The sequence below is a fragment of the Corythoichthys intestinalis genome, chromosome 18 (assembly GCF_030265065.1).
Source record: "Corythoichthys intestinalis isolate RoL2023-P3 chromosome 18, ASM3026506v1, whole genome shotgun sequence".
NCBI classification, from domain to species: Eukaryota; Metazoa; Chordata; class Actinopteri; order Syngnathiformes; family Syngnathidae; genus Corythoichthys; species Corythoichthys intestinalis.
The window spans coordinates 27,420,694-27,444,646 of record NC_080412.1 but is presented as its reverse complement, the minus strand read 5'-3'; the positions used below and the strand labels follow the sequence as shown (position 1 = coordinate 27,444,646).

Sequence of the window (23,953 nt, the reverse complement as noted above, 5' to 3'; positions counted from 1 at the left end):
ATGAAGACATAAAGGTCAAATTTTGGCAAGACAAGAGTTTCATCGCCTACAGAAAGTAGAGTGAAAATTGAACAAAAAATATACTTCAAATTAGGGCTGTCAAAATTATCGCGTTAACGGGCGTTAATTAATTTTTTTAATTAATCACGTTAAAATATTTGACGCAATTAACGCAGATGCCCCGCTCAGAGAGATTTAAATGACAGTACAGTGAAACTCTCACTTGTTGTGTTTTATGGAGTTTTGCCGCCCTCTGCTGGCGCTTGGGTACGACTGATTTTATGGGCTTAAGCACCCATGAGCATTGTGTAATTATTGACATCAACAATGGTGGGCTACTAGTTTATTTTTTGATTGAAAATTTTACTAATCTTATTTAAAAAAAAAACATTAAGAGGGATTTTAATATAAAATTTCTATAACTTGTACTAACATTTATTTTTTAAGAACTACAAGTCTTTCTATCCATGGATCGCTTTAACAGAATGTTAATAATGTTAATGCCATCTTGTTGATTTATTGTCATAATAAACAAATACAGTACTTAATGTACCGTATGTTGAATGTATATGTCCATCTTGTGTCTTATCTCTCCATTCCAACAATAATTTACAGAAAAATATGGCATATTTTATAAATGGTTTGAATTGCGATTAATTACGATTAATTAATTTTTAAGTTGTAATTAACTCGATTAAAAATTTTAATCGTTTAACCTGACTTTTAATTATTCAATTGGTTTCAGAAATGGCTCATATGAAAGCTAAGACCCTCCTAAATGATGTTGAATGCACAAAAATAATCTTGTTTCACCGAAAAAAGATTTATCATTTAATGAAGACATCAAGGTCAAATTTTGGCAAGACAAGAGTTTCATCGCCTACCGAAAGTAGTGTGAAAATTGAACAAAAAATGTACTTCAAATACAAAATAAAATAAAATATGTTGCATAGCATTAGCGAATTAAGTAGTGGTGCTGTGAGATCCAAATTTAATATTTTGCATGGCCTCCATGGGCTTGAAGGACCGCATCCATGCGGTTCAGCAAGGATTCATACAATTTATTGATGACGTCATCAGGAACATCAAAGAAAGCAGTCTTGCATGCCTCCTCTTTGTAAAAAAAATATTTTACAGAAAATCATTTACCAGACTACATTTCGGGTTTGTCATTTTATCAAGCCTGATAGGACGAGACGATATTTCGCTCCCAGCCTTTTCGCTGCCAGCCTGTCTCATTCAAAATGACGTCGAGTGCCGTGAATGGAACACATTAAATGACTGCCCTTTAAGGGGTAATGAGAGTGAATAAAATATAATACTATATGTAATATAATATTGCAAATCTAAGCTTTTTCTTTATTTTTTTTTATCCTTGTCAATTTTATTTATTTCATTTATTTTTTTTAACATTTCCTTTTTTTTTTTAACTTACATGTTTACAAACATCTGCTTCAAAAACAATTGACAAAAATTGACAGATGTATTCAATAGTGGTTACATCATCATTACAAAATAATAGACAGTAATCAAAACAGTAATATACACAGTTTAACATTTAAAATTGATATGGAAATTCATAACCATAGGGTTCAAGCGAAAAATACACCATATATTCCATTATATTAATTTACTACTTTTTAAAAATTGCTAATTAGTCTTATTGATTTTTGTGTATAATGCATTTGATTGAAAATATGCAAATATAGGTTTCTTTAAAAAAAACTTTTGTTTGTGAATAAAAAAAAAGAATTATGAAATTTATTAGATATTCAAAACTATTATAAAACCTTGTCAATTAATCACGAATAATGTGACATGATGACGTCAGACTCGTCAGTGACGCCACATTCTGGAAAGTTATTCTTCCAAATGTCTTTCAAATATTTTTGTTGACACTGAAATCCAGAAACACGCGACCTGGTGTGTAATTTTAAGAAATTGTTGTCATTAAAATCGAGCCATTTCTGTGTCGCGGATAGCACGCCGTCGACGTGATGACGTAAGTCACTTGCGACGCTGTAGTACGTGGAAGCGAATCAAAATAGAAACACACCCCCTGAACCGAAGCTGTACTTTTACTTATATTTAAAGTGGGCCCGGTTTAATGACACCGGTTCCGCACCGTTGCGCGTTAGTGTAGGCTCCCGGTAGACTGGCTGTCATTAGCAGTCGCGTTGTTGTCGACTCGCATGCAGCAGAATGGCGCGAGTAACTCCAACGGCTGCGAAGGCGGCGGCGGGGAGGGAGATCGGCACTCTCCGTCCCGAAGCCCCCTGCTACCGGCGGCGACGACTCGGGTGAGGCGTTTCATCCAGGAGCGGCGAACGCTGCCGCTGCCCAAAGTCATGGTCGTGTTCTCGGCCGCGAGTGACGCTGACAAAGCCAGCGATGCTATAGCCGACGAAGACTCCCGGAAACCGGCCTCCCCGGCAAGCGTCGGCCGAGGCAAGCCGCCGCGCTGCCCGTTGAACGCCGGGCAGGAACAAGAGGTAACAAATTATCTTTACATTTTTGGTTTATATTTTATTTTGATGATAAGGACAACATTTGACGTCATAACAAAGCGCCTGACTACGCTGTTTGGCTCGAAATAGGTGATTGGGTGGCTGCTCTGTGATTGGCCGACAGTACGTCACGTGATGCGTATAGTACTTTACTAACGTGATTAGAGGCCTAAACATGGCAAAGTAATCCATCCGTGGTCGACACTAACACTTTAAATTAGTTTTAAATCTTAATAAGCATTTGAATAGTTTTGATGAAACGTAAAATGAAATGTTGGTTTAAATTTTTGTTTGTCTTTAATGTTTATCAATATTATATTTTTGTATTTAAAGCAACATTAGGTAACATTTCAACTTTTATAAAATATTTTTCACATTTGTGACCATGTGTCAACTGACAACGAGTTGAATGACACCTCTTTTATATCTTAAGGGGGTCTGTATCTGTTTCACCAACATTCATTTTAAGGAGGGTGGCAGGAACTAGGGGTGTGACAAAATATCGAAATGGTGATGTATTGTGATACTTTGTATCCCAAAAGGTTATCGATATGCTCCTGCCAAGAATCGAGATATTGTTTTGAAAATGTGTCTGTGTATAAAAGAAAAAAATTAAAATGAACCAACAAGTTGCTACCAAAATCTTCCACCATAATAGTGTCGCAGGTAACTCTAAGGCTGCATTGAAGGTGCTCTACGCCCAATCCATTGAGACTGGGAACGTTCGTTCAATCGAAACCAGAGCAATCACAGTCATTCTGTCTGATTTTCAGGGCATTTACAGGTCACTTGCTGTTCATTTTAGGGAATTTACAGGTCATTTTCTGTTGAGTTTGAGTCACGTCCTATTCATTTGGGTGATTCCCAGGTCATTTCCTGTTCTGTAACTCAAAATTAACAGGAAGCGACCCATAAAATACCCCAAAATCAACAGGAAGTAACTGAAAATGAACAGGTAAATGACCTTAAATGGCCCAAAATTACATCATTGCCTGGCATTGGCTGCCACTACCAGCCATAGACGTTCAATCCGTTTGAAGTGGGAGGGATGGCAGCGAATGAACGAATGTTCATTCGCTGCCACCCTCCCAGTTCAAATGGATTGGACGTCTACTAATGATAAACTCATTCCACTTCACAGCTGAAGCTTGTTTTTCTGTTTATTAGTTGTTTGTAGAATATCCTAAAATGATTTCTTGACCAATGTATCGAAAATCGTATCGTCAGATCATCGTTATCGTGAGCTTTGTATCGAAAATCGTATCGTGAGGTACCAAGAGGTTCCCACTCCTAGTAGGAACCCAGCCGCACAAAAAAACTACAAATGTGCGGACTGCTTTACGGCATACGTCACTTCCCTCTTTCCCCATTCATTATAAAGTCGGAAGTCGATGCGAACACTTTCGCGTGAATTCAGATCAAACGGTGCGATTCAAGGCATTGGAGGACCGCGTCGAGGCTCGGATCGAGAACTCCTCCATGGACTCAAGGTTCGGTCCGAGGAAGGATGGAGAAAAGTGGATGCTACCTGGCGCCAGGTGACGGAACTGTCGAGGCAGACCGCGACTACTGGCAATGACTTAAGGGACCTGAGGTCTCACCTACACCCTGAGGAGCGCGATTTTGACTTAGGACCAACTGTATTTGGACATATTCAATTACTTATTCATCTTAATTCGATTATAATTTTTTCTTTCTACGAACAAATAATGATACACTTGTACACAACCTCCCACCCTCCAGTCCGCCACCGCCTTTTTCTCACTATCACTGCCCCCTCTTTCTCTAGCCATGACTGGTAGTTCTTTTTTATTTTTCGTACAGAAAATCTTTGCACGTGACCTGTGCGTCTTGTCATATCCCTGCTATGTTGTATGATATATATGTGTACTGTAACTTCTGTAACTGCTCTACTTGTAACTTGCACTGTAATTTCTGAAGAAGAGAGAGAAGTTGGCAGCGCGAAATGTCTGCAGCGGCCCGTTGCTCACTCATCGAACAGAATTTTGTTGTCATCTGTTGTCATCTTGTGAGAGAGCTGGTGTCAATGACAAATAAATCTATGAATCTTAATTAAAGATGGCAGAGCAACTAAAGAGACAAAAAGTTTTGTCTGAGGAGGAAAATAAAAGGGAAGCTAGCAGGATATATAGAATAAACATTGGCCTGGCTTTAACTCGCAGGCATGACGATGCCCCCTCAACTGAATGCGTCAGCGCTGACGAGTTAGGCGGTTAGCCACAATATGCCACACGGTTGCTAACTGTCATGTGCTACTGTTTAACCACAACTGGATTCTGCAGGATTGATTTTTGATTGATTGATGATTTTATGACACTGTGCGGATGCTGGCTGGTCCTCATGGGAAACGCAGTCTTCCTTAAGGCAAAAAACTACCGCTTTTGTCCACAGACGTCGCTAAAATCGACCAAAACTTTAAAGTTACCAAATGTTGCGTTGAACAATTAATGGATAATACTCAAATTTTATTGTTATGCTATTTGACTTTATATTTTTTTTAGGGCTGTCAAAATTATCGCGTTAACGCGCGGTAATTAATTTTTTAAATTAATCACGTTAAAATATTTGACGCAATTAACGCACATGTCCCGCTCAGACAGTATTCTGCCTTTTGGTAAGTTTTACAGCAAGGCTTTTTGTGCTGCAGCACAACAGCGAACTCTTGTGGTCGCTTTGCGACATGGTTTCTTTTTTTCTTGCCAGTTCATATGGCTGCACGACGTCTCGGGCTGAAGCCTACATTGTAATGTTGTGCTTATATGATCCTTGGGCAAGATCTGTCCATAAGTATGGTTGTTGTAAAGAATGCACATATTATGTTAGTAAGCGAAATGTTCTATTTTTTGTATGAGACGCTTTTTGTTTATGTTTAGTGAACCTGAATAGCGTGCTAAGCTAACGTTGTTGCTAATGCAATGCTTGTGTACTTTTTTTTTTGTATTTTTATGACGGTCTAAAGAGGACAATGGTTTGAGGCTATTTTATTAATAAACTAGATGAAAAAGGAAGAAGTCTGATTATTAAGGCGTCGTTCACTAGCTGTCTAGCTTTGGAAAAAGTAGACACTTCGGAGTGAGGACAGCATAGACAGATTTAAATGACTACTAGTAGAGTGAAATGCCCACTACAGTCCTTATGTACCGTATGTTGAATGTACAGTGGGGAGAATAAGTATTTGATACACTGCCAATGGATTTTCCCATTGGCAGTGTATCAAATACTTGTTCTCCCCACTGTATATATCCATCTTGTGTCTTATCTTTCCATTCCAACAATTTGTTTTACAGAATATAAATAATTTACAGAAAAATATGGCATATTTTATAGATGGTTTGAATTGCGATTAATTGCGATTAATTAATTTTTAAGCTGTAATTAACTCAATTAAAAATTTTAATCGTTTGACAGCCCTAATTTTTTTTGTTTGAAGTTCCCTGAGGTGATCTCCTTGAACGTGGGCGGCTCTCACTTCACCACCCGCCTGTCCACGCTGCGCCGCTATGACGACACCATGCTTGCCGCCATGTTTAGCGGGCGCCACCACATCCCCCGCGACACTGACGGCCGCTTCTTCATCGACCGGGACGGCGCCTACTTTGGGTAAGATGTGTTGTCATGAATGGTTGACCACTGATTGCCTGCCTATGGGATGGGTTTATCACTGCAAGCCCTCCCAGTTCAAATCAATTGCACGTCTACCACCATTAATGGCAGCAAACTGGACTAAAACAACTGTTTCCTATTCCTCATCTTCCATGTGTTATGAGCTATGTGAGCCAATGGGTCTAGTTTCACTTGTCGGCCATCTTAGGACAGGACCATGAAAAAGTCAACGAGGCGTGTACTTGGAAATAGATTTCTTTATTTTACTGCAATTCAACATCCATCCTGAATCATAGCCATTTTACTAGGGTTTGTTATGAACAAATATTTTGTGATTTAAAAATGCAAAATTTGAGATAAATCACTCGCCTTACATCCACTACAATAGAGCCTATCAGAGAAGTCTCCTGTCTCAAGATGGCCACCTGTTAGTTAAACCACCAACTCCGCCTTAAAACATCTAACTAGTGCTGCAGAGATTTACTCGAGTATTACTCGAGTAATTCAATTAGAAAAAAGATCCAAATTAAATTTTGCTGCTTCGAGAATTCGTTTAATTAACGTGGCGTTGTAATGGTTTGTTTTGAAAGTGTTTGCATAGACTTCATAATGATATTGACATGGCACGGAGCCGATTAATAGGGCACATTGTTGGCGTGGCCGTCAAAGCTGACCAAGTTGAATCTCAGACAATGAGCTTTTTGCGGTGAAAATTCTTGTGAATAAATGCTAAAATCCCTGAATTCTTTATAGATATGGACGTAAAACAGTCTTGATTCTTGGCTAAAAGTGAAAACAAGTGCAGTAAGCATTTTAACACGTAACTATGTCGAAGTACAATGTTAGTCTGTTAGTCAATGTGGCGGCCGCCATATGTAAACAGAAATTTTCCAGTGAAAATTCTTGTGAATAAATGCTTAAATTCCTAGATTCTTTAAAGATATGAACGTAAAACAGTCTCGATTCTTTGTTAAAAGAGCAAAAAAAAACGGGCAGATAGCATTTATTTCACGTAAATATGTCGAAAAATAATGCTAGTCCTTAGCGGATAATTTCTCCCATTGATTTTTTTCACAACGTTTCAAAAAGTATGCATGCATGGTACGAAAAATATAATAATTACCTTGAATTCTTGAACAAATCACTCCTGAGACAATCCTTCTTGTTGGTATACGGTACAGCTTTCTTACTTTTTCAACCTAAATCCGGCGTTGGATCACTGAATGTGTTGAGTAACTGCGACCGACTGCGAATAACTGAACCGGACTGAAGGACGGCCCCGTACTTGAAGGCATTGCGCAGTGGCTGACAGATGTGACCCGTCAATACAATTATGAAGTCTATGGTGTTTGCATTTACCGTATTTTTCGGACTATAAGTCGCACCTGAGTATAAGTCGCACCAGCCATAAAATACCCAACGAAGAGGAAAAAATATAAGTCGCACCGGAGTAAAAGTCGCATTTTTGGGGGAAATTTACTTGATAAAATCCAACACATAGAACAGATATGTCAACTTGAAAGGCTTTTTAATATAAAAATACAATAGAGAACAACATGTTGAACAAGTGTACAGTATGATAATGTTACATGATGCATGAACAACGAAATGCGAATATACTGTCCTCACCAGGACGCTACGGCTCGGTCCTGGCTATACAGCGAGCTAAACTCCCAAATGACGATGCTGGACGTCCGTATAATTTGCTGACTTTATTTTGGCCGTCGTTATGACACCATCATTTGAAAAGTGAAACTAAAAATAGAAATAATACAAATCTATTTCGTCCTCGATACCAAACAGTTTCGCATCAACGTAAATAAATGATAATTAGCTGCTATTACAGCAATGACACAAACGGTTAGCATGCGTTCGCTAGCATTAGCACATCGTTCAAACAACCACACAACTGGCTGTAAGTGTCCGATCTCGGGTGGAAAACACACAACAACAACAGAAAAGATGATACACACAGGCATTGCCTCTGTAGAGATATTTTACAAGCATAAACAATGAATGTAGGTTTGCAGCCGTGTTTCTCGCCCACTCGCTCAGCTGTCCGTCTTCTTCTGGCGTGTGAGCGCTCTTCTTCGCGTAAACAAGTCCAAGTGCGCCCCCACTTGGGCGTGAAAGTGCCACAAACTAAAAGTGTGCATTTCAATATAAAAACGTAAATAATACAATTGAACACACATTGCCAAAGGCTGAACGCAAACGTGGCTATAGCTATTAAGAGTTATTCCGACTATACTATAACTATGGCATAAAAAACATGCTAACAAGTTTACCAAATCATCAGTGTCACTCCAAAACAACAAAATAACACGTGAAATGATATCCTAATGTGTTAATATTTTAACACATAAGTCGCTCCTGAGTATAAGTCGCAGCCCCAGCCAAACTATGACAAAAAACTGCGAGTTATAGTCGGAAAAATACGGTAGTTTTATCGATTTGGGTGGATACACTACCCTCTAGTGGCAACGGTGACTACGACATAACTCATTTCACATGTATCGATTTGGGTTGATGCACTGCCCTCAAGTGGCAACAGTGAATGAGACATAACTCATTTCACATGGTTGATAAGTTTTTGTTTGAGCTAATGTTTTTTTTAATGCATTCATAATTTAGGTATATTTAGCTGTTTTTGTTGGAATATGTGTTTGAACCATTTGTTAAGATTATTGTTAAAAAAAAAAAAAAAACGCAAGCATTTTATAGCATGTAAACTAGCTGACTTTTACATTTTATGTAAGCCAATTGCTCTTTTGTTGTACTTGATCTTTGTTTATTTATTTTTTTATATCGTTTGAGGCTCAACTCAGGAATTTTAATGTTTTGTGTTCCTTATCCGAATATTAGGGCTGTCAAAATTATCGCGTTAACGGGCAGCAATTAATTTTTTAAATTAATCACGTTAAAATATTTGACGCATTTAATGCACATGCCCCGCTCAAAAAGATTAATTTTTTTTTTAAAAGATTGGGTACAACTGATTTTATGGGTTTCAGCACCATGAATGAGCATTGTGTAATTATTGACATCAACAATGTTGAGCTACTAGTTTAATTTTTGACTGAAAATTTTACAAATTTTATTAAAACGAAAACATTAAGAGGGGTTTTAATATAAAATTTCTATAACTTGTACTAACATTTATCTTTTAAGAACTACAAGTCTTTCTATCCATGGATCGCTTTAAGAGAATGTTAATAATGTTAATGCCATCTTGTTGATTTATTGTTATAATGAACAAATACAGTACTTATTAGAGCTGGGAATCTTTGGGCACCTAACGATTCGATTACGATTACGATTCAGAGGCTCCGATTCGATTATAAAACGATTATTGATGCACCCACCTCCTTTTTTTGTTTTTTTTGTTTTTTTTTTTAATGTTTTGTGCATTAGTTCGAAAATTGTTCAAAAATCCTCTCGGGCTAAACCAAACTACTATTTCAGTATCAAGTTAACATATAACAGTAAACAAATGTGCAAAAAATAACAGTAAATAAAAAAAACTCCAGTCCCCATTCTGTATCAGCAGCTTTAAACAACATTCAATTAATTTAATGTTGTGAATCAACTGTTACAGTTGTTAAAATTACTCCCGTTATTCCATAATTTCCCTTCTGTGTACTTTGTCAAAGTTTTAAAACTATTTCATCATTTAAAGATAGATTCAAGACAAGATTCTGCCGATTTAGGAGTATTTTAGATAAAAAGTTAATTAGGTTCGCTACAACAGAGCCTTCTAGAGAGGTCTACTGCTTTAAGATGGCGGCTGTTTACTTACGCCGGAAAGTCTTTCATTTAGCATCTCTGTTCAATACTACATGTTTAACACCGACGTCGTCTGTAATTTTGCATCTAGTTCTACATATATATGATATCTACTGTCGCCGTATGTTTGTAGCAACTAGCAACCGGGCGTTGTTTGTAGCGGCTTTCGGCCGCAGTCAGGTATGATTGTTTTTTTATCTAGCAGCTTTACCTGGTATAATTCAATAATCGGAATTTGGATATTTGTGAATCATTCTCGAATCTTCCACGGCCGAATCACGAATAATCTAAGAATCGGAAATTTCGCACGCCTCTAGTACTTATATACCGTATGTTGAATGTACTATATATCCGTCTTGAGTCTTATATTTCCATTTCAACAATAATTTATAGAAAAATATGGCATATTTTATAGATGGTTTGAATTGCGATTAATTAATTTTTAAGTTGTAATTAACTCGATTAAAATTTTTAATCGTTTGACAGCCCTACCGAATATTTGATTATTCGAACTAACTAGTTCATCAATTAATCGACCACTATAACTGCAGCCCTATATCTAGCCTTACTGAATAAGAAAGTCACCTGGTGTGCATCTCCTGAAGGGACATTCTGAACTTCCTGCGTGAGGGTGAACTGCCCCATCGCGAGCGAATCAGGGCGGTGCACCGCGAGGCCCAGTACTACTCCATCGCACCCCTGCTGGAGCGCTTGGAAGACACGCAACCGCTCACTGGAGAGAAAGTGCGACAGGCCTTCCTGGACCTGCTGCCCTACTACAAAGGTGAGCGAGTCCACTCAGGCAAGAGAAACTCAACGTAACCGAGGAACGTTTCGTCTTGGCAGATAATCTGGAGCGCATCGTGGAGATCGCCAAGCTGCGCGCCACGCAGAAGAAGGCACGCTTCGCCAAGCTGAAGGTGTGCGTTTACAAGGAGGAGACGCCCATCACGCCGTACGAGCGGCCGCTTTTCAACTCGCTGCGTTTCGAACGCCCCGAGGGCGAGGCCAACCTCTTCGAGCACCACTGCGAGGTGGACGTCACCTTCGGGCCGTGGGAGGCGGTGGCCGACGTCTACGACCTGCTGCACTGCATCGTGGGCGACCTGTCGGAACGCGGGATCGCCGCCGAGCAGCAGTGCATCGGCGTGTGCGACAAGCACCTCGTCAATCACTACTACTGCAAGAGGCCCATCTATGAGTTTAAGATCACGTGGTGGTGAAACCTGCGTCCACAGCCCTCTTTAGATTTCGATATCCAAATGCTTAGACATCACCAACTAATATTTAATCAGAATTGAAAGCGAATGGAGCTTAAAAATCCAAATAATCCCTTAAGGGAACCTCGGATTTAAAGACTTGTAGGCTCTAATAAGCCACAGTTGTTCTCTTTTTTCTAAAGTGTGGTATTAGAAACACATGAATTATTGCCATTGATTTTAAAATTTATAATATTTAGTACAGTTGTTCTTAACCTGGCTTCGATTGAACCCCAGGACAGGGCCGGCCCAGGCCATTTGGGGGCCCTAAGCAAAATAATGCCAAGGGGCCCATATTTTTGCCCCAACATTTAATCACAGTGTACTGTGAAACCCATACATGCAATCCAACCCATACATCCATATTTGTACTGTAATTTTCGGACTATAGGCCGCTACTTTTTTCGCTCATTTTGAATCCTGCGGCTTATAGTCCAGTGCGGCTTATATGTTGATTTATTTGGGTTAATAGCTAACACTTTATTTGACAGCGGCGTCATAAGACTGCCAGAAGACAGCCATAATTATGACATGACACTGTTATGAGCATCTATGAATGCTTATGACAGATGTCACTAAATGTCATCCGGCAAATTATATCACCAACTCTATGTCCAGCTCGGACCTTTTACATGCAGTCAAAAGTGAGATAATTTGACATCTCTCATAAGCATTCATTAATGCTCATGGCAGTGTCATGTCATAATTATGATGGTCTTATGACAGTCTTATAGCACCACAGTCAAATAAAGTAGCTAACTAGCAATTAATGAAACAACTGGAACAGTAACTGAAGAAATTATTAGCACAGAACATGAATTTTGAATGTTATTTACATCTGTAGAGCTGAAATGCATGCTAGGGGGCATGTTGGATGACAACAGTGTTGACAGCAGGTGGCAGCAGAGGTTCACTGTCGCCCCCATGCGGGAAGTGATGGCAAAATGACGCTTCTTGAATTAATGAAGCTTTGCAGCCAATTGGTTCAAAGCTTCATAATGATTCATTTAGTTTTATGACAGTCTTATGATGCCGCTGTCAAAAAAAGTGTTTCCGGTTAATATCTTTTGATGTTTTGAATATATTTTGATCTTTTGATATCCCATAATACAGTGAGCACAGTTGCAGCTTATAGTCCAGTGCAGCTTATCTATGAACAAATGCCTTTTTTGTGTCAAATTTGGTGGGTGGCGGCTTATAGTCAGGTGCGCCTTATAGTCCAGAAAGTAGGGTATATTCATCAGATTTTTTTCGTTTCTCTGCTCCAGAAGGATACATTCTCTTCGACATTTTTGTGCATCTATTTTCCAAGCAAGTTTGAGCACCAATCATCGCGAAGCAGGTCCAACGTCACTCCCCAGGTTGCCAGATTGTAATGACAAGAAAATTGATGTTTGCATAGATAAACGGCAATGCGCGCCACATTATTACTGGTGTTCTATTAACAAAGTCTAAAATGAGGTTGCCAGATTTGGGGGCCCCCTAGTGGTCAGGGGCCCTAAGCAGCTGCATAGTCTGCGTATAGGCTGGGCCGGCCTTGCCCCAGGGGTTCGGTGAAGGTAAAGAAACGCTGAGCCCTATTTTTGTACGCTGAGTAAATGGTGTTATACTTGTATAGCGCTTTTCCACCTTTCAAGGCGCTCAAAGCGCTTTACACTACATCACCATCTACCAACTGGTGACGCAGCTCACCAGGAGCAATGTGGGGTTCAGTATCTTGTTCAAGGATACTTAAGTGAGTTCATCAGGGCAGAGAATCGAACCCACAACCTCTGGGTTGGGGGACAACTACTCTACCACTGAGCCACACCATCCCCAAATCTAGACAAAGTGGCTTTTTAGACCAGGTTTTGGACTGGTTTGCTCCCAATTTACAGGCTTAATCTGATGGGAGGTGGAACTAGTTTGCTCAGTGGAAGGTTGACTCACACTTGGTATGAGGGAATACAACAGATAAATGGGTAGCGTGGTCTCAAAATTTGACCTGTTTGTCAAAATGAGAATTTTGAATGGAAATTTTCTAAATTATTAGCTTGCTAGCTTAGATTTTTTTTTTTTTTTAATTGCTGTATTTTCTAATTCCGAAGAGTTCGGTGAAACCACATGTGAAACCTGAGGGGTTCGGTACCTTTAGCAAGGTTAAGAATAAGAACCGCTGATTTAGTACATGTTTTGACCTATGGAGGGCGCCATGTTTAAGCGTGCAATGGACGCTCGGGGTGATGACGTAGTTGGTCACTCACTAGACGAACACTGCCGGTCTTCTCGCCTTCTATGCGGCAAAACGTCCAACTCATACTCACATTGGTTAAAAGCAGCGAGTACTTACTATTTGTGTTTTTATTGATTCTTTTATTACCTTTTCATTGCCTCAAAATACTTTTTGCATGTGTTTCCCTCTCCTACTCTTAAGCATTGTGTTTTCTTTTGGTAGCTTTAAAACAGATTGTTGATCTGTTCACCACATTAGTCACGTAGCATATTTAAACCACACTTTTTTGATATTACTACGTTTAACTATTTTCTTAAGGCATCTTAAGTACGTTCTGTTTGTATGCATCTAAACAAAACAAGCGTAAAGAGCACGTTGGTACTTCGGGTGTCAAATTCGCTTCTTGTTGGACGTTTCGCCGGTGTGGCACATTTTGGTAGAACACCGTTTTGTCATACTCTCGTCTCATCCCGTCTTTCCTGTTCGTTTTGCATTTGCTGCTCGTTTTGTGAAATATCAACAGTGCTGTCATGCTCATTAATGTTCTTCTCGGGTTCAAATTGAAAGAGTTGAACAGATGACATGTTTTTGTCGCTAGACTCATACTCTGGAAGCCCGGCACCGTAACCAAGTAACGTCATCGCTCTGCGACGTCAACAACAATGGCAACCTACTAGTTAATTTGATTTTACAAATTATATAAAAACATTAAGAGGGGTTTCAATATCAAATTATTTTGACTCATAACAATATTTATCTTTTAAGAACTACAAGTCTTTCTATCCGTGGATCCCTTTAACAACGTATTTTCACTATTATGATAATTTGACCCAATTGGAAAATTCCACTTCAGTCAGTCTTGGATGTCACTGAAAAATTATCCTGAGGGATAATCCTTTGATGTGGGCTGCCAACAATATTTTTCGCTGCTCCTTTGGATCAAAATCAGTGCTAAAGTGGGGTACACACATATTTATAATTGACCCAAATTTAAGCAATTTTCCTCCTTTTCTCTTCAGTAATTAGCAGATGTCTGTAAAATGATTATGTGGTGTAAGTTTTTTTCTGATCTGCTTGGGAATAGGTCCTAGCATAGACTTCACTATCAGTTGACGAAACAGCTCCGACAGACATTGAGCCACGGCTCCCCATTGTCGGATTTACAGTGGGGCAAAAAAGTATTTAGTCACCCACTAATTTTGCAAGTTCTCCCACTTGAAAATATTAGAGAGGCTTGGAATTGTCCACATGGGTAAACCTCAACCATGAGAGACAGAATGTGGGAAGAAAAAAAACAGAAAATCACATTGTTTGATTTTTAAAGAATTTATTTGCAAATCATGGTGGAAAATAAGTATTTGGTCAATACCAAAAGTTCATCTCAATACTTTATGTACACTTTGTTGGCAATAACGGAGGCCAAACATTTTCTGTAACTCTTCACAAGCTTTTCACACACTGTTGCTAGTATTTTGGCCCATTCCTCCATGCAGATCTTCTCTAGAGCAGTGATGTTTTGGGGCTGTCGTCGGGCAACACGGACTTTCAACTCCCTCCACAGAATTTCTATGGGGTTGAGATCTGGAGACTGGCTAGGCCACTCCAGGACCTTCAAATGCTTCCTACGAAGCCACTCCTTTGTTGCCCTGGCTGTGTGTTTGGGATCATTGTCATGCTGAAAGACCGAGCCACGTATCATCTTCAATGCCCTTGCTGATGGAAGGAGATTTTCACTCAAAATCTCTTGATACATGGCCCCATTCATTCTTTCTTTTACACAGATCAGTCGTCCTGGTCCCTTTGCAGAAAAACAGCCCCAAAGCATGATGTTTCCACCCCCATGCTTCACAGTGGGTATGGTGTTCTTCGAGTCCAATTCCGTACTCTTTCTCCTCCAAACACGAGAACCTGTATTTCTACCAAAAAGTTCTATTTTTGTTCCATCTGACCATAACACATTCTCCCAGTCCTCTTCTGGTTCATTCAAATGCTCTCTAGCGAACCGCAGACGGGCCTGGACGTGTACTTTTTTCAGCAGGGGGGCACGTCTGGCAGTGCAGGATTTGAGTCCCTGGCGGCGCATTGTGTTACTGATAGTAGCCTTTGTTACTGTGGTCCCAGCTCTCTGTAGGTCATTCACTAGGTCCCCCGTGTGGTTCTGGGATTTTTGCTCACCGTTCTTGTTATTATTTTGGCGCCACAGTTGATTGTTTTACACCAAGCGTTTTACCTATTGCAGATTCAGTCTTCCCAGCCTGGTGCAGGTCTACAATTTTGTCTCGGGTGTCCTTCGACAGCTCTTTGGTTTTGGCCATAATGGAGTTTGGAGTGTGACTGACTGAGGTTGTGGACAGGTGTCTTTTATACCGATAATGAGTTAAAACAGGTGCCATTAATACAGGTAACGAGTGGAGCCTCGTTAGACCTTGTTAGAAGAAGCTAGACCTCTTTGACAGCCAGAAATCTTGCTTGTTTGTAGGTAACCGAATACTTTTTTTCCACTCTAATTTGGGAATCAATTCTTTAAAGTCAAACAATGTGATTTTCTGTTTTTTTTCCACATTCTGTCTCTCATGGTTGAGGTTAACCCATGTTGACAATTACAGGCCTCTGTAATATTTTCAAGTGGGAGAACTTGCACAATTAGTGGTTGACTAAATACTTATTTGCCCCACTGTAGGTGGAAACAGGACAAAAAATTTAGTGCATACAAGCAGGCCGGAGTGTCTCAAGAGTGTTTTGGTCGAGGAGTCAAGGTAATTATTATATAAAACAACACTACTTTGAAATGTTGTGAAAAAACTGAAACGAATGGAAAGAATTAGCATAGCTTTAGCTTGAAATATTAACGTAAAATGAATGATAACTGCCCGTTTTTTTTTTTTTTTTTTTTTTTTTTTTTTTTTTTTTTTTTTTTTTTAACCACACATTTACCCTGTTTTACGTTCATATCTATAGAAATTCCGGGATTTACGCATTTATTTAGAAGAATTTTCAATTTAAAAAGCTCTTTGTTTTGTAATAGCCGCCATGTTGGATTAATAGCGTAACTTCACATCCAAATAATCAGGTAATTTTCGGACAACTGCCCGTTTTTGGGCAAACAACTAGTCATTTCTGCATCAAAAACAAGTTCTGTTTTTCCGTGTTTCGATCTAAAAACGACGAGGGCCATCAAGACGTGCTCAGCCAGTAGTGACATCGGAATTCAACCTAAATAAGTTGTGATAGTCTAAAGAAAAATGCAAAATTTGCTTTTGATGAGGGGAATTGAGATGTTTCTGGATGGTTTCCTCAAGTGTTAAGTTTCTGATGTGAAAATTGAGTGATTTATTAGCTGTTCAAAACTTACGTTAAAATTGCGCTAAATAAAAAAAAAAAATTAAGTCGCTATTTCGGGCAAAAAACTTATGTTAAATATTTGTATTGATCCTGAAGATATAGGTGATTATCGCTGCATTTTGGGATTTTTGTGTACCTAGCGTAAAATCTGAGTATTTTATAGCCATTTTAAGTTTTGTTATACTTGTATAAAAAAAAAAGAATCCGGATTTTATTGGGGAACGACTTTGAATTTTGTGATGGCCCTGCTCTTGAAGACTCATACTGTACATGCTTAAGAGAGGTGCCTGTTTTGGTTTTAGGTCGCTAGCGGTTTTGAAAATATTTTATTTTGAAGTTTTTAAACATACAGTAGGTCCCCTGTGGAGCCCCGTGCCCCATTTCCCGTCAACTGATAGTGAAGTCTATGGTCCTAATTCAAAATTGTAAAATGTTTAAGTGAAGTACACAGACTGATAATCAGGTTTGATTTGGAGTTAACCGCATGATTTGAACTTCTTTTTTTTTTTTTATTTGCTGTCCAATGGCCATCATTTCCAGCGGAATGGGACTCTGAATGTCCTGGACTCTTGTTTCTCTGCTCGTTTTGTACCTCAAAGAGAACTTGAATTTCCATGAACCTCAGAGGTTATTCCAGACATAAGGACTCATCTCCAGTTTGATGCAAATTATGAAGGGATTGTCACGCGCATTACTATGATTCTTATTTAAAGCATTCCACACGTTTTTTTTTTTTTATATATTATTATTATTTATAATCCAGTAGAAGCAAATGTTGTGAAGTAGTGCTAATGCTTAAGTAACCACCTGGGCCCAGATATAGTTTATATTTTGTACCTCAGTGCGTCACTGTATTCATGCTTACCTCTTTTGATGTTCATAGCAACTCTTTGTGTTGTATCATCCGAAATATTTGTTGGCTTCTAGGAAGCTGTAGTCCTCTTTGTACTATTTTATGACTGACAAATTGAAGTAAATATATATATATATATATATATATATATATATATATATATATATATAAAATAATTTAGCTCATTTTTATTCTCTCCCAGTGCAGCGATGCCTTGAGAAGTTCAATTTGGTTCCGTGGCAACGCTTGTAATTAAACCCTCTCAAATCATCTTTCCCCATGAAACGGTTTTGGCCTCCAAATAAATAACATAATTAGCGGATTGTGTTTAATAAAACACAATCATTTTATAATTTATAAAATAAGGTTGTGCATCATCATCGAGTCTGCACATGGCATGTGTGATTTAACCACTAGGGACAGTATAACACGCATACATACAGGTCCTTCTCAAAAAATTAGCATATTGTGATAAAGTTCATTATTTTCTGTAATTTACTGATAAACATTAGACTTTCATATATTTTAGATTCATCACACACAACTGAAGTAGTTCAAGCCTTTTGTTGTTTTAATATTGATGATTTGGGCAAAAAAAAAGTTAAGAAAAAACAAAACAAAAATCGCGATCTCAAAAATTAGCATATTTCATCCGACCAATACAAAAAGGTGTTTTTTAATACAAAAAGAGTCAACCTTCAATTAATTATATCAGCAATGCACTCAATACTTGGTCGGGAATCCTTTTGCAGAAATGACTGCTTCAATGCGGAGTGGCATGGAGGCAATCAGCCTGTGGCACTGCTGAGGTGTTATGGAGGTCCAGGATGCTTCGATAGCGGTCTTAAGCGCATCCACAGTGTTGGGTCTGGTGTCTCTCAACTTCCTCTTCACAATATCTCACAGATTCTCTATGGGGTTCAGGTCAGGAGAGTTGGCAGGTCAATTGAGCGCAGTAATGCTATGGTCAGTAAACCATTTACCTGTGGTTTTGGCACTATGAGCAGGTGCCAGGTCGTGCTGAAAAATGAAATCTTTATCTCCCTAAAGCTTTTTAGCAGATAGAAGCATGAAGTGCTCCAAAATCTCCTGATAGCGAGCTGCATTGACCCTGCCCTTGATAAAACACAGTAGACCAGAAGTCACAGAACCGCGGACCTCGGTCCGGTTCCGGACCCCCAAGCCGTCTGGACCGGATCTCAAGCTGTCGCGACTAATACACGTTGCAACAACAAAAATCATTTTTGTCTGCGGGTTTGCTGAGAAGAGGTGGGCAACAAACAAAAACCTTAGCGATGCCGCGTGTGAGCCAGCCAATGGGAGTGAAGCATTTGAAAGTTATTTTTAGAACAGCATGTCTCCCACTCGCTTTCCAGACTCCGCGGAGTGACAGCCAAATACTGAGCAGAATGAAGTTGGAGGAAGAGGCGAAAAAGGTACGGCAAATGGCGCGCTCACAACTACTCAAGATTGAGTGGACCGACACATTTTTGTTCATTTTACCTGGCGGCAGCACAAGACCGCTATGGCTCATCTGTTCAGAGACGGTAGCGCTTGTAAAGAGCAGCAATGACGAGTCAAATTTTACGTCGGATGTCAAAAGGATCGTATGTTGAGGTACAGGTACATAAAAGTTGTATACAGAATTTGGAAAAATTTACGATTCCCCGAAAATTTGCCAAGAAGTTTCCCATTCATTACTAATGGGTTGTCAATGACAGCCATATTACCCGTATTGGCACGAATATAAGACGGTGTTGTTTTGCATCGAAATAAGACTGAAAAAGAGTGGGTCGTCTTATATTCGCAGTCTAGACATTGTACCCATTCACGGCGCTAGATGGCGGCAGATATCATTGAAGCGATGTTCTGTCATGACAGATCTCAGCTACTCTCCCCATTCACGACGCTAGATGGCCCCAGATATCATTGTAGCGATGTTCTGTCATGACAGATCTCAGCTACTCTCAAGTTTAACCAGTTTGCATTATTTTATTGCAATGTTTTTCCTTATTCAGACTTGTTTCAAGACTACAGTTACAGTTACACTTCACTTTGATGGTTAATGCAGTTATTGCAATTTTGTTGTTTTATCACAATAGATTGGCTTCTTTTTTGAAATGTAAATAAACCATTCATTTACAAATGTGATTGCATTAGTTTACATATTTAAATGTTCAGATATTAGGATTTGAATGGGGCAAAATAACATGTTTTTTCTCTCAAATATAATGTTATAATTATTTGTTTCAAATGTGCTGTAATTATTTTCTGTATAAAAAATAATTTGGTGTTCAAAAAGTCTTTTTTCAAACTTGTCTTGAAAAAGAGGGTGTCGTCTTATAATCAGGGCTGTCTTATATTCGGGCCGATACAGGTAAGTCCAAATTTCCCATTCATTTCTAATGGTATTTACTTTGGTTAATGCCATTGACGGCCATGTATGTTAATTATATTGATGTCAATGTACTTGGATTCTGTTGACGCACATGTAAGTCGATGCCATTGATGGCCATGGACGTCCAAATTTCCCATTCATTTTCAACGGCATTAACATTGCATTGGTTCCCATGTACACAGATGCGAATAAGGGCTATGCACGTTAATACCATTGACGGCCATGTCTGTTAATTCTATTGATGCCAATATACTCAGATTCTATTGACGCATATGGAAGTCGATGCCACTGACGTCCACGGGTGTCCAAATTTCCCATTCATTACCAATGGCATTTACTTTGTTTAATGCCATTGACGGCCATGTAAGTCGATTCTATTGATGCCAATGTACTTGGATTCCATTGACGCATATGTAAGTCGATGCCATTGACAGCCATGGACGTCCAAATTTCCCATTCATTTTCAATGGTATTTACTTTGGTTAATGCCATTGGCGGCCATGTAAGTCGATTCTATTGATGCCAATGTACTTGGATTCCATTGACGCATATGTAAGTCGATGCCATTGACGGCCATAGAAGTCCAAATTTCCCATTCATTTTCAATGGCATTTACCATAATGGCCCGAATATAAGACGGTGTTTTTTGCATTGAAATAAGACTGAAAAAGAGGGGGTCGTCTTATATTTGCGGTCTAGACATTATACCCATTCACCACGCTAGATGGCGCCAGATATTGAAGCGATGTTCTGTCATGACAGATCTCAGCTACTCTCCCCATTCACGACGCTAGATGGCGCCAGATATCATTAAAGCGATGTTCTGTCATAACAGATCTCAGCTGCTCTCAAGTTTAACCAGTTTGCATTATTTTATTACAATGTTTTTCCTTATTCAGATTTGTTTCAAGACTACATTTAGACTTCACTTTGATGGTTAATGCAGTTATTGCAATTTTGTTATTTTATCACAATAGATTTATTTACATTTCAAAAAACAGAAGCCATTCATTTACGAATGTGACTGCACTTTAGTTTACATATTTAAATGTTCAGATATTAAGATTTGAATGAGGCAAAATAACATGCTTTTTCTCTCAAATATATTATAATCATTTGTTTCTGATGTACTTTTATTTTTTTTTTCTGTATAAAAATTAATTTGGTGTTCAAAAAGTCTTTTTTCAATCTTGAGTCTTGAAAAAGAGGGGGTCATCTTATAATCAGGGCAGTCTTATATTAGCGCCAATACAGATAAATCCAAATTTCCCGTTCATTTCTAATGGTATTTATGCCATTGATGGCCATGTATGGTAATTATATTAATGCCAACGTACTTAGATTCCGTTGACGCATATGTAAGTCGATGCCATTGATGGCCATGGACGTCCAAATTTCCCATTCATTTTCAATGGCATTTATTTGCATTGACTCCCATTTCACAGATGCCAATGACGGCTATGCACGTTAATACCATTGACGGCCATGTATGTCGATTCTATTGATGCCAATGTACTTGGACTCCATTGACACATATGTAAGTTGATGCCATTGACGGCCATGATTGTCCAAATTTCCCATTCATTTCCAATCGTATTTACTTTGGTTAATGCCATTGGCGGCCATGTATGTCGATTCTATTGATGCCAATGTACTTAGATTCCATTGACGCATATGTAAGTCGATGCCATTGACGGCCATGGACGTCCAAATTTCCCATTCATTTTCAATGGCATTTACATTGCATTGGTTCTCATGTACACAGATGCCAATAAGGGCTATGCACGTTAATACCATTGACGGCCATGTCTGTCGATTCTATTGATGCCAATGTATTTGACTCCATTGACGCATATGTAAGTTGATGCCATTGACGGCCATGGACGTCCAAATTTCCCATTCATTTTCAATGGCATTTACTTTGGTTAATGCCATTGGCGGCCATGTATGTCGATTCTATTGATGCCAATGTACTTGGATTCCATTCAAGCATATGTAAGTCGATGTCATTGACAGCCATGGACGTCCAAATTTCCCATTTATTTTCAAATGCATTTACATTGCATCGGTTCCCATGTACACAGATGCCAATGAGGGTTATGCACGTTAATACCATTGACGGCAATGTTTGTCGATTCTATTTATGGCAATGTACTAGTATTCCATTGACACATATGGACGTCGATGCCATTGACGGCCATGGACGTCCAAATTTCCCATTCATTTTCAATTGCATTTACTTTGTTTAATGCCATTGGCGGCCATGTATGATGATTCTATTGATGCCAATGTACTTTGATTCCATTGACGCATGCGTAAGTCGATGCCATTGACGGCCATAGACGTCCAAATTTCCCATTCATTTTCAAATGCATTTACATTGCCTTGATTCCCATATACACAGATGCTAATGAGGGCTATGCACATTAATACCATTGATGGCCATGTTTTTCGATTCTATTGATGCCAATGTACTAGTATTCCATTGACGCATATGGACGTCGATGCCATTGACGGCCTTGGACGTCCAAATTTCCCATTTATTTTCAATTGCATTTACTTTGTTTAATGCCATTGGCGGCCATGTGTGTTGATTCTATTGATGCCAATGTACTTGGATTCCATTGACGCGTACATAAGTCGATGCCATTGACAGCCATGGATGTCCAAATTTCCCATTACTTTTCAAAATTCATTTACATTGCATCGGTTCCCATGTACACATATGCCAATGAGGGTTATGCACGTTAATACCATTGACGGCCATGTTTGGCGATTCTATTTATGGCAATGCACTAGTATTCCATTGACGCATATGGACGTCGATGCCATTGACGGCCATGGACATCCAAATTTCCATTCATTTCCAATGGCATTGACTTTGGTTAATGCCATTGACGGCCATGTATGTCGATTCTATTGATGCCAATGTACTTGGACTCCATTGAAGCATATGTAGGTTGATGCCATTGACGGCCATGGACGTCCAAATTTCCCATTCATTTTCAAATGCATTTACATTGCATTGGTTCTCATGTACACAGATTCCAGTGTGGGCTATGCACGTTAATACCATTGACGGCCATGTCTGTCGATTCTATTGATGCCAATGTACTAGTATTTCATTGACGCGTCCAAATTTCCCATTCATTTCCAATGGCATTTACTTTGTTTAATGCCATTGACGGCCATGTATGTCGATTCTATTGATGCCAATTTACTTGGATTCCATTGACGCATATGTAAGTCGATGCCATTGACGGCCACGGACGTCCAATTTTCCCATTCATTTCCAATGGCATTTACTTTGTTTAATGCCATTGACGGCCATGTATGTCGATTCTATTGATGCCAACGTACTAGTATTCCACTGAAGCATATGTAAGTCGATGCCATTGACAGCCCTGGACGTCCAAATTTCCCATCCATTTTCATTGGCATTTACTGTACTTTGTTTAATGCCATTGGCGGCCATCTATGTTGATTCTATTGATGCCAATGTACTTGGATTCCACTGACGCATATGTAAGTCAATGCCATCGACTGCCATGGACGTCCAAATTTCCCATAATTTTCAATGGCAAAAAAAACCCATTGTCCCCAAATCAACAGAGAATGACCAGATATCAATAGGACGTGTCCCGCAAACTCCCCCTATTCCATTGACGCCTATGGAGGGTGCTGCTATTGACGGCCATTGACGTCCAAATTTCCCATCCATTTTCAATGGCATTTACTGTACTTTGTTTAATGCCAATGGCGGCCATGTATGTTGAGTCTATGGATGCCAATGTACTTGGATTCCACTGACGCATACGTAAGTCGATGCCATTGACAGCCATGGACGTCCAAATTTCCCATTCATTTTCAATGGCAAAAAAAACCCAATGTCCCCAAATCAACAGAGAATGACCAGATATCAATAGGACGTGTCCCGCAAACTTCCCCTATTCCATTGACGCCTATGGAGGG

The 23,953-nt window shown here is 39.2% G+C and overlaps 1 protein-coding gene across 1 annotated transcript; it reads left to right on the top strand.

The window, feature by feature from the left end:
• The first annotated feature begins 2,023 nt into the window (after nt 1-2,023).
• Nucleotides 2,024-16,305, top strand: kctd7 (potassium channel tetramerization domain containing 7). The gene is made up of 4 exons (XM_057821690.1): nt 2,024-2,492; nt 5,959-6,128; nt 10,523-10,701; nt 10,764-16,305. Exons 1-4 carry the CDS (start codon nt 2,193-2,195, stop codon nt 11,138-11,140), a joined length of 1,026 nt encoding a protein of 341 aa, XP_057677673.1. The 5' UTR covers nt 2,024-2,192; the 3' UTR covers nt 11,141-16,305.
• The last annotated feature ends 7,648 nt before the right edge of the window (nt 16,306-23,953 follow it).